Below are 12624 nucleotides of genomic sequence, written 5' to 3' on the forward strand. Positions count from 1 at the left end.
CGCTCCGCAACGGAATTGTTTTACAATACCTATAATTACAAAGCCATTGTTCCTGAATCTGTGTTTCGATTTTAATTTACATTTAGATCGGCACAATTTATTCAGAATCCCAGTTTCACCTGCGAGACTTCATTTGTTTCCAGTTCAACATGTTTTCAGTTTAATTTTAACTTGATTTCAGCTTAGGATAATGTGGAGAAACATGCTTGTTTCATTTATAATACTGGCTTTAGCCCGTGTGGAGTCGTATTTTAGCAAGAGTTTTCAGCCAAAATGCAACTGTGTGGCTAAATTTTATATTAGCTAACGTGTTCTACAATATTAATAGAATCAAAAAATCCGTATCAGGTATTATTTGAAATTATGCTTATTTTTTTACGAAACATAGCACTAATTTCTCGTTATATTTCCATTATATTTCTTAAATATCTTTTTTTTCTTTTCAGTGCATCAAGATATGAATTTGACAACTGGCTTTAAAGAAAAAAAAACTTGGTCTTTGGTCGAGTTGGCGAGTCGAAAAACCATCTTGAGTTTGAAGAGAATATTTTTGAGCCTGGATATTGAATTGAAAAGATGACAGAGAATATTAGGGAAAACTTGTTGCAAATTAACAAAGGTTGCATTCACATTCGAATTTCGTTCACCGTTACTGATGGGAAGGAATAGGATCCACTTATATATTTTAACAACGTCACAGAGATCAAGGCCGCTGGGCCTGACGGAACAACTCAATACTGAAATCGGAATCACAATCGTTATTTGATTACATAATGAAAAATATTACATATTTAATTGTTCTGTGCAAAGTAAATATTCAAAATAATTGGCATTTGCATTTGTAGTCTGAGCGAAAGAGAACCGGCGTAGCGGTTATGCGACATAAGTTTGAGTAATATTTTTTTTTACTTTTTAATATTTAGTATCAAAAAAATGGATCGAACTGTAACATTTTAACAGTGCTGTGGACTAAAGCATTGCAGCGACCTCAAATTCCACGGCTTTCGTCCCGCACAGACCCTAAAATATTTGCTAAGTAGCTATTTCTGGAATAATCTGTAGGTAATAAAACAAACGAATATTTTGAACTTAAAATCTTTTATTGTTTTTCTTATAATACAGATAACATTATTTACAAAATATTAGTTACATAATTAGATACTAACCCCCTTATTCATAAAAACTAAATCAGTTTCACCACACTATTTAAACTGAACCTGTCTCTTTTCAACATAGCGTGAATAAATGTGACAGAAGACCGATGAATTCTAGATTAGAACAGTGTAATTAAACTGATGTCTTTATAAATAAAAGGTAATTATATTGTTAAAAAATCCTTAAACTAATAATAATATTGCAATTATAAACAAAGATAAACGGTTCAGAAAGACAAGACAAAAAACTTTGATGTTCAAAAATGCATTTCTTATTTAATCGTTAATTTGAAATCATAACGGACACATTTAATTAGTTGATGTTTATTTATTTATCGTTCAGAAATCTAATAATGTTGTTTATATTACTTGTTAATTTGATAAAATTCTAATATCTGAAATCTTTTATTTATTACATTAAAATAATAACACAGTACGATAGTAAAACTTCTATTAAACTAAACTCCATATTAATGAATCTTAGGTACTTTCAATCCTCATTCTTTAATAAATTGCAGATAATAAATATAAGCATATTTTGTAATGGCAAACCTGCAGACTACACAAGAGAAGTTATTGTACAGATTATAAATTTATACGTTTAAAAGCACAGATATATTTAAACCATAAACAAGTCGTATCTTTAAACCATTGTTCGTATTCGAAAATTTTAAATTATCTAATGAAAAACAGTGTTATATACAAAAGAAATAATTATTAAACATTGGTACGAGGCACTCTAATAACAATACAAATTGTACATTGTGGTGAGATTTGGTATTTTGTTCTTATATCTCCGTCTTATTACAACTAAGTATGTATTAACATAACTTATATACACGGCACATTAATTTTATGAAACAAAGCCTTTATTTACAAGTTATAACTATATAAGGTACGATTGATAGTGCAATATATAGAATTGTAAATGCTATGTATGTCTGTGATAAAAATTCTCTAAAACATACGTGAACACTGCGTTTGCCTAAAATTATTTATTGAAACTAAAACTGTCAAAGCTCACGACTAGCCGTATAATAATTTTTAATACATTATTTTGAAATCGATATAATGCCCTTTCTTAAAATAGTTTCAAGAAAACAATTGAAATATATGAAAATATAATAATATAGAGGGGCTTAACGTGACAACGTGCTGTTGTTTTGCCAACTACCCAACCAAAAACAGCGTGCCTGCAATTTGAATTTAAACATACATAGCATTCACAATCTTAACTACAAATAAACCAATCTATGTATAAACCATTAAGAACAATAGGGCACCAATAAATCACTTCATTCAGCGTTCGTTCACAACACTATTCGTTCATTCTCGTTCATTTCGTTATAAGTGCGCTAGTATATCAATTTCTGAAGGTGGAACCTGAGACTCATTTAACGCTGTGGACCCAGAAACTGTCACAATGACAGGCTGAGCGTCTGTATGAACTATTGTGACGAGATGTTCTGGATCCTTCTCTTGTTCTTGTGGCTCTATTCTCGTTGGTTCTATGTCGTTTGTATATTTCAGGTCTGTGGTGATTGTGGGAATATTATCCGTGGCCGGTGGGTCTGTACGAGGCGTGCGATAGGACGGTGGACCGCTGTATTCAGAGCCGCACCAACCGGCTCCCGTCGAACCTCTGTAGAGTAAAAGAAAAAATTACAATTTGTACTATGACGTTAGAAAAAAGGTTTTTTATATGTGACGAAAAAAAATACTTCAAATAATATCCAGGAAGAAATTTAATTACGCCTCGTTACGGCAGAGAACTTTAGTGTAATAATTGTTTTTTTTTGCAAATCATAAAATATTATTGGGTGGTTTTGACAGTTGAACTAAAAACACAACTTGACCTCGTTTCATAGAATTGCGGCACTAGTTGTGAGTGCTAGTACAGTTTTATAGTTCTGATATGGAATTATAAAACAAATATGTTTTAGTTTTTTACAGAAATAATTATAATAATTAAAAAATTACAGGATATAAATTACGATGCCAGATTCGGATTTTAGCGCCGCGCCACCTTTTGCGCCTGTTAAATATGAAATATAACGTTTTTGATATACGGGAAACACATAGCGATGTCTCAATTCCGAATCATATCGTAAAGTTACTACGATACTATAGTCTATACATATAGTCTATAGTCTATACTGGTATGTTACTTCGGCAGCTATTTATTTTATTTTTTCCTTTGGGTCATGATTGCACATTAATAAATTGAATACCTGACTAGACTTGCTGAGTTTGACCGGTAGGTCGGAGGTGGCGACACCACTGGAGCACTTCTATCTAGGAGAAGTAGCCTGAAATCATTAATAAAAATATTTAGATGATTAAAACTAGTTTAAGGTAAGTGATAGTATTTTTCATAAAAATTATCTCTAAGTATTAAAATAATTTTACTTATAAACGCGACTCGGAAGGTGCTGGCATCAGTGTATCCTTTCTTAACCATTATTACATCGCGACCCACGAAAAGCCAAAGAAGTTAACACAGCCAGTCTTGCGACACTGTAAAATTGTACTAACATGTACATAGCGCTATTTTTAACGAATCTTTTGTACTTATATGTAGTTTGTATTTATTAATTTTATAACAGACTGCGACCCCCTTTTATTAAAACTCGACTTCCCGCTTGAGAAACGATAGTCTAGTCGATGATCATCAGGCCTCGGGTTCAACTCCCGGGTGAGACCAAAACGAAAAATATGCAATTTTTAAGTTACAGTTTAAAAAATGTTCCAATGGTAGAATGGTTATGAAAACTCCTGTGCCTCAGATAAGCACGTGTAGACGTCGGTTCTGCGCCTGATTTCAGGGTATTGTGTCTAACATTTTGCCGATCTATTAGCTAAATTAGATTGCAGTTGTGACTATACGCACCCACTTGTGCACCATTTCGTGCAGTATCAATAACGATAAGCCGTGGATGTGAAAGCGAAATGGATGGTTAACCTTTACCTGAGTCTATATTCTTGCATGGACGCCTGATAGGTGGGTGGTGGCGGCCGATAGTGAAACTCTGGGTACAGCATTGCGGCATACGGATGATGGGGTCTGGCGTAACTTGGAGGCAGACGTGGGACCAGCCGTCGACATGACGCCCTTCGGATACCGAACAGGGCGCATGGGGCGTCACGGGCACCGAGACGCCACGCCAGACCTGCTGCTGTCACTAATACCACGCCAATACCTGGAAGTAATGTTGGACAGTTTATGTATGTGATTCATGCTGAATTTTCGTTTACGTGTGAAGTGGCTTTATTTAGTGTCACCGTACAGGGAATACGTCGTGTAAAATAAATTACAAATATTGCATTGTTATGGTGTGTATTAATTATTAGGACGATATAAAAATTCAATAATTAATAAAGGCCTACCTACACAGTAAAGGTATAACTTCTACTATTTTCCTAAAACATATTATTAGCAGTTTTATATATAAAATGGTAAAAAAAACTTCAATAGTTTTGGCGTAGATTTTTAAATCACCTGCAGTTGTTTCGATAATTTTTCAGCATTCGGATATGCGATGTAGGTTAGTACATTTACAAAAACGCGGAAGTACAATTTAAATTTAGAATACTTTGATTAAATTTTGAATTTGGAATATATAAAACTATCATCCTGTCAGGCTACATCAGCATAAAAATATTGTATTTTTAGAATTCAACTTAATAATTGCATAGTAAAATACAAGTATACAACCACGTGTTGTGTTAAATTATGTGTTATAGAAGGTCAGACAAAAATCAAATAAAACTGTTACATTTGACGTTCAATATTGCCAATAACTGGCAAATGTTTTCGTTTGCATTTTTCAATCCAGGTCATTCATGTTACTAAGGGTGCCGACTATACCAACTTTTATTTTAGCTACCCCGAATAAATTACAAACTCAGTTTTATTTAATTTTACATTACCACTACTTAGCATGTCAACGTGACCAAATTGAATTACGAATAAGATAGACTACAAAGATCAGTCAGCATATATCCGACTGACTTTTTTTCAGTGATAATTTAAAAACTAAAACAAAAATTGTGAAAAAGTTCGAAACATATAAAACGAAATAATAATCAAAACGTTAAAATAATATAGACATAATAAACTTACTAAAATAGTGCAATAATAAAAAAATAAAAGCATTATAAACGATATAAATACCGACACCGATTTTATGGGCGACAGTGAAGAAACTAAAAGAAAACCCGACAAATATACTACCACCATATAATCATTTGCTAAAATTGACAACGGTATCAAATTCTGTATAAAATTAGCGCAATAATTAACAATATAAATGCCGTGAGTAGGCGACAAAAACTTAAACAATCTCGCTTAACGCTATATGGGTGTGTGTTTTAGGCCACATGTTTAAGTTTCCCAATTTCGTGGAGGCAGTTCGATTACCGATCAATCGACGGTGATGCGTGAAGTAACCAATGAGTGACGCGTACAAATTGCTTCGAAGCACAATAGATAGCTTGTCTGTAACAACATCATTTGTCCCAAACGCTAATGAAAATCCAATTAATTCGGCTCCAAAACTCATTCGAAGTTTAATTGAAAACTTCGGCAAGGGCGGACGCGACTTTGTGAATGATGTAATGAGATTTTGGCTTGGCGATTGTCATGCGTGCCGAACACTCCGTTTCACGGTTATACAGGCCATCTGTTGCAGCTGTGTTTAAATTATTGCCAATTTTTTGATTTTGTTTTTAGTACCAGAAGGCTCGCAAGTGCGTTGCCAGCCTTTTAAGAATTGGTACGTTCTTTTGTTGAAGGACCCTAAGTCGAGTCGTTGATGATTTGCAACTGGTACATAGTTGTTGGATTTATTATGAGCAAAGACATTACAAAGTTTGAAAGATGTATATTTTTTGTTTACAATTAAACGTAAAATAATAAGAGTGTGTTTTCCAATAAAAGTAATTCCATAAACTTAAAAGTATTTTTGTTTAATGCAACAATTTATATCTTTAGCTTCAATAAAGAAATATATATTTATCCAAACCGAATACGGTCAAGGTGGACGGTGAACACAAAATTTTTTTTTCAATTGAGAACTTTAGTTAATATAACCTAACTAGTATTATGAGTTACGTTAGATTAAGACGTTAAAAATAACAGTTTAACGGTTTTTTTAATCCTATTCTAGCGTAGCACGCTCCCTTTGATCGATGAAAATCAAACAAAAGATAAAACGTGAAGCGAGCTGTTAAACGATCAAAGAGTTTGGAAAAAGAAATTAATAACAAAACTAAACACTCGCCCGACACAAAGACATTATAAAACGAACACTATTGCCTTAATTAATGCATTATGTCGCAATAAACTTATTCACGCTTTTTCTATGAGTATGTTTTAAGAAAAGAAAATTAATTTATTGGTCTATTTATCTGTATTTTTGTTTGCTTATTGAATTCGGTAATTATATAATTTATTTTTCACTTTCAAATCAATTGTTATCGCCTTTCCGTGCCTTTTTGGAATGGCTAGGCATATGTGAGGTAAATCATAAGCGATCTTAGTTAAATACTGAGTCATGGATCTTACCTATCATAAGCAGTATCAATGTGAGTGGTGTCGGATGGGGTCTTAAAGCTCCCAAGGTGGCACCAGCTGCCACCAAGCACGCTCCAACTACCCCCAAGAAGAGCACGCAGAGCCTTAATGGTGGGCGTCCACAGCACGACTTTGGAGCATTTCCTTCCGCCTCTGAACACGCGTAGGCTGCACCTCTGCCAGATCTGCTGACAATAAAACATTCCTATATAAAATACTATAATAGACTGTGTAAAACTATCTAACAATGTATAACAAGTAGCCATCGACATTTTTGAAACAATTCAAATTTAAAAATGGAAGTATCTCGGCCTATGCGTGATTCGCATCGTGATTCATATTTATTGGTTATTTTCGAAATTAAACCAAATTAAATGTTTAAACAAAAAAAGAACACTTTATTTTTTAATGGCCAGTATGATTATAAGATCAAAACGTTCGTAACATGTAACGAAACTTATTTGGCGTGAATTGCCTTAATATAGTATCTAGCACAAATGTTTGAAAAAAATAATCGAGCCATGAGAAATGCATAATTAAACAGCGATGTAAAATTAATTTCGTTGAATTATTAACATTGTAAGGAAATAAAAATACAAAGCAAATGTCACGGAACAGGGAAAGCCCATTAGCGTTGTGAAAAGCAGACGAACGAGCGTGGCAGGACTTTTAATTGGCTACGAATTGCAAGATTTCAAAAATGTACAAAGGATAAATCATAACCGACGCTGAATTTTTCGTTTTGGCAGGATGTTTCATAACGGTACAGGTACTACATTTAGATTAATCTTCTATTTCCTCTTTTTGCCATTTTTAAAACGTTCTTTTTTGTCTTTTACGTCTGATGCTACCTATTTTAGCACCAGACGAAATTAGGCTTTTGCGAGTTTATTTTAAGTCGAAATTATGATTAGGCAGCTAATTGAATCGTTTTTGAATGAGCTTGAGTGGAATATTGAATGAATAGGGTTGATGCAATTTCGCATGGAAACATGAGTTCAAGCATGAATAATGCAACAAAGTTGGCGTATGCGATTTAACCTCCTTGGATTTTATGTTCTAACTGAAAAATTATATCTCTTTAGATAAAGTACGCGCATCACAACTTAAGACTCTTCTCTTTATCGGCGTTGGAAAAAAATTACCGTCACATTTTTCGGTTACGCGCCATCTTTTTCTTGTCCCTACCACGGTTGATTCGAAGAGATTCGAAGCCATTAATAACAAAAATATATTATAACGATAACAATGACGATAATGATTATATTACAATTATTATTTGTATTCATGTCTATTATATTAAAAGCTTTTTGTTAAATTTTCTCTAATTTAACTTTAAATAAGGATAATAATAAATAATATTTAATTTAAATTAAATAAAAAAATAAGGTCATAAAGAAGTTTCACTTCTTACGTGTGTAGTGTGTACACTAGTACACGCACACATTTTTTTTTAAACATGTCTTCCAAAGCATCATAAACCAAAGTTTTCCGACGCAAGACCAAAAACTCCATTAAATAAACCAGTGCGTGACCAGCAGGGCGGTAACCTTATGGTGCCAATATTGTCCGGATATGCAGCTGAACGCGCGCCGGTTCAACGACCTAGCGTTAGATAGAAAGGGTTCTTATAATTTTATAAACCTTTACTAAGCTATCTAAAGCTACTATGTGACACGTTTAACAGCTGCATCTTCGTAATAAGCATATCAAAACAGAATCTCCAAATTTCATTGTAGAGTTGAATGAGAAAATTAAACAACGATGACGAACAAAAACGGTTAAGTGTCTATGTGCTTAATAGATCCGTACTAAAGCAATAAAAGCAAGCCGCGGCTTAGTTTCGTATAGTCTATAGTATAGTATAGAATATAGAATGGAGCGTAGACTATAGAGAGCGGCCGGCGTCAGACGTCGGACATTTTGATAAATGACCGCCTTACAATAACATTCATTTCGTTCGCGGGCTCTTCTCTGTTTTTTAATTCGTCCAGTCATAGCCTTCACAACTCACTGCGTTGGAGGCTCATTTAATAACTCCATAACTTTTTCTAAATTTCATTATGGAGGTTTTATGTAACTTCATTCCGCGCACAGACTATTAACGCCTATATTGCGTATTTTATTGCAGTTTTGGCGTTTGTATCAAGTAAAAAAAAATATACAAGGGAATTGGCTCGTGAAAAACAGGGATAGTTGTCAGATCCGTGGCATATGGTCAATACTTTGAATGGGTAGTATTTAGTGAGTCACGTACATATTGTTCTTGCAATTACTAACTTAACACGCGATGGACCAGTATATTAATCAATTAAAGTAATTATCGTGAATCATACACTTATTTAATCATGCTAGTCGGTCAATGACATTAGTGTTATGTTAATATTTTTGTAATAAAGCAAATTTTATTAAAATTAATGAGCTGGAAAATAAGCAATGCCACGTATTATGCAAACAAACTAATAGATGCGTAAACAATTTTGTCTTTTATTCTTTTGAAATGTTGGTGACCAATTTTTGTTTAATAAATGTACTAATATTTGAATCACGTTTCAGGAGACGATTTGTCTAAAAATATATCATTAAGAAAAATTAACGGCCATTACTCTAAGTAGTTAATAAATATTTTGCCATATTTATTTATTTCTATCTCTTTAGATAAATGTCGTAACCTTTTTAGGTCTGGGCTTGAGATTCCTGTATCTCATTCATACTTATTAGCCAATCTAATAGGAAAATAGGTGATCAGCCTCCTGTGTGACACACGCCGTCAACTTTTTGGGTTTAAGAACATGCTCACGATCTTTCCTTTGACCGTTCGAGTGAATGTTAAATGCACAGAGTGAAATTGATGCATCGCCGGGGATAGAACCGACGCTTTCAGAGATAAGAGCCGCAAGCCGAAGCCACTAGGCTAACACGTCTCTTCAAGAGCACAACATAGTAATACATATATTACGTTGAATATATAACATCATTTATAAGCTCTAACGCCACATAGTTGTGATGCAAATACTCATAAAAGGGTTCCAAGTGTAGAAATAAGTGCCATTTTACTAACTTATGCCGTGATACGCCTCTGAATAATGTAACCCTCATCTAAGTGAAGGCTGTACGGCGTAAAATTTATGTCATTAATATGAGCCTGAGGGTTTAATTATGATTTATGTAGCTGTATTGCAAGTAGAATAAAAGATATTATTATATACTTTTAAAACTCTGTAACATTATTATTCTGTAATATTAATAACACAGCGACATAATATTTACACTAACCTTAAATTGGATATTAATTTATGTTAGAATTTATTTGTAATATCTTTGGCTAAAAATTAATTGGCTCGATAAGTTATTATTTTTATTTCGAATGAGACAATGTCAAATAAGACTTTACTTTTTATTTTTACAAAGAGTATATAGTTAAAAATGTCGTAGGCGTCGTGCCAGCAGTTATCAGCTACCAAAAAACCTAAAATTTTATATTGAAACATTGTAAATATTGAACATTGAAACATTTATTAGCCTTAGTCAGTATTTTATATCTGAAAAAAAAAAGTATCTGCCCGATTAGTAAATTATTGTGACGTTTAAGAGATTTTAATGGCGTTTTTTATAATGTAACTGGAGGCAATCGGACAGGAGGCGAACCTGATGCTAAGCGATACGCCTATGGACACTCACATTGGCAGAAGACTCACAAGCGCGTTGCCGGTCTTTTAAGAATTGGCACGCTTTTTTCTAACTACTTTAAGAAACGCTCAGTTGCGGAACGACGGACGTCAAGGTAATACAGATGGTATTGTGTATTCTGCCTTGACGTCCGATGATGAAATGTCTTCTTCCAAATAGGAAGCGAAATTAAAAAAAATACCAATTACAAATACATATATCTATCCAATAGGTTAACAAGTCTCAATGAATATTGACCATAGATTTAAGCATTGGTTTCATACATAATTTTTCTTCTCGGGCAAGTAGGGCTAGGGGCTTTCTGTGGATGAGAGTTGAGACGCGTAGTTTGGGGCATAGACGTACTGATTTTCTTATTACTTTTTTGACAAAAATACTTTTATGCATCAATAAATAAATGCTCTATCATATGAATATTAAGAACAATAATTACAATTTATTCTATGCTGCGATTAATGATAGCTCGTTACTATCAAACCATTTCGTTCAAATAGCCTATCGTATCAAACAATGATGTGAATCGCAAAAAGCCAATTTCCCAACCAAATCCTCTAAGTCAACCCCATTCTGACGACTCACGCTCCATCAGTCATGGAACCCATAAAAAGCTAATGATTGGGTATAATGTTATTGCTGTTTAGCTTTTTGTAACCGACCTGTATATTCATAGACTACAAGATTACATAAGGTTTTTGAAGGATGGAAACACTGGCCGCGGTTTAGGGGTTAGAATCATTATAAATTATGTTACTGTGATCAAAATTTAAATTTGGAATAGTGTAGTGTAGTGGGATTCCATACGTCGACTGCAACATAATTCCAGGATTATTTGACATGTTTTAGGAATACTAGGCATAAAAGAAATTCCCTTTAGAATAATAATGAAAAACCTTTAGAAGTAAATTGAGACTCATATTTATATGGGTATATTATTCCGAAAAAAACGTACTAGTTTAGCGTCATTTAGAGCAACAGTAGGGCGAGCTTATAAGCCTGTTATTAGATCTCTAGAGAGCAAACGTGTCGCCGAGAGTGCGATGTTTTCACTCCACTCTAATTACACCCTCGAGGTACTCGTAGTTACTCTGTTAGAGAGTAGCACATTTTATATGAAAATTAAGTCCCTTGTTAAAGACATTTATATGTGTTCTGAACACCAGAAAATAAGTTTGTATGTGAAGGCTACTGAAAAGTTCTAAAATAATTATCGTAGGCCAAAAACGTATTGGATTTTTACACTGGAGTCAACTGGCACACTACTTTTTAGCGTACGAGTATGAAAAATGCGAATTTATTTGAAATTTTTAATAGTTTGAAAGGAATCGTTTTACGAACATATTTTGTTTACAAAGTATGTCCGTAAAGAATCAACATAATTTGCTTGTGAATTTGTATAAAAACTGGCTTAAGTAAGATTTGAAGTACATTTTTTATGTTTCTTTGAACTCAGTGTTTATATATAAAAAATATCATTTTTCATAGTCATCTATTAAAGCGTAAAATTATAATAGAACTTTTTCATATCATAAACAATACTGTGTCTTTGAATTCAATGTCATTTTTTAATTAAAAAAAGACAAAAGAGAACGTAATACGCTCGCAAAAAATCAAGATCACTGTCAATGTAATCTGTGACCATTGACCACGAAAAAGGTTGGTTTTCTGCTTTGTTAATTTAATGAGTAGAACACAATATTTTAATTCCTTATACGTTACTCAAGATTACGGATTAAGGGAAAATTGTAATGAAGATGGAAAACGAAGTATTTGCGTTCAACTGGGGGCGTACGTTCGAGGATTCATGTGAGGAACATTTGATTTGATTTGAATTGTGAGCAACATGAGTAAAACTTAATATCGAAGACCTGTCATGCAGAAGATTAGTCACGTACTTGCCGATGAGGAATCAAGAAGATCAGTAAAACACATGCAATAATCTGTGGCCGAAACTCATAAGTTTAACACGCTTTTTTATCAGGGGCCGCACTAGAGCACACCTTAAGAACAAACAGATACAATTTTAACAATTTTAAGTGAAATTTTGGCAGTCGATAGCGCATTTTTCTAAAGATTAAAACCCCATTTAAAGCCAAGGTTTTAAGCCATTGGTAAATGTATGTCTATCTATCCTTCCGGGGGAAGTGCCGACCCCATTGCAACCACTATTTGAACTTCAGGATATCACGCTCTAACGACCTTAGGTGA

The 12624-nt window shown here is 33.6% G+C and overlaps 1 protein-coding gene across 3 annotated transcripts in view; it reads right to left on the minus strand.

Moving 5' to 3' along the window:
- Positions 1 to 1086: 1086 nt before the first annotated feature.
- LOC123715636 overlaps positions 1087 to 12624 on the minus strand; it is a 117764-nt gene continuing 106226 nt past the window's right edge. For 2 of the 3 annotated variants that reach the window (XM_045670833.1, XM_045670831.1), the window contains exons 4-7: positions 6721 to 6917; positions 4123 to 4354; positions 3386 to 3463; positions 1087 to 2796 (exon numbers count right to left, since the gene is read on the minus strand). In XM_045670833.1, coding sequence (XP_045526789.1) covers positions 2499 to 2796; positions 3386 to 3463; positions 4123 to 4354; positions 6721 to 6917 — 805 coding nt within the window. In that variant the 3' untranslated portion in view covers positions 1087 to 2498. The remainder of the gene's footprint in view (positions 2797 to 3385; positions 3464 to 4122; positions 4355 to 6720; positions 6918 to 12624) is intronic. The other variant, XM_045670832.1, reaches the window with a different exon arrangement.

Source organism: Pieris brassicae, chromosome 10 (genome assembly GCF_905147105.1).
Source record: "Pieris brassicae chromosome 10, ilPieBrab1.1, whole genome shotgun sequence".
Taxonomy (NCBI): Eukaryota; Metazoa; Arthropoda; class Insecta; order Lepidoptera; family Pieridae; genus Pieris; species Pieris brassicae.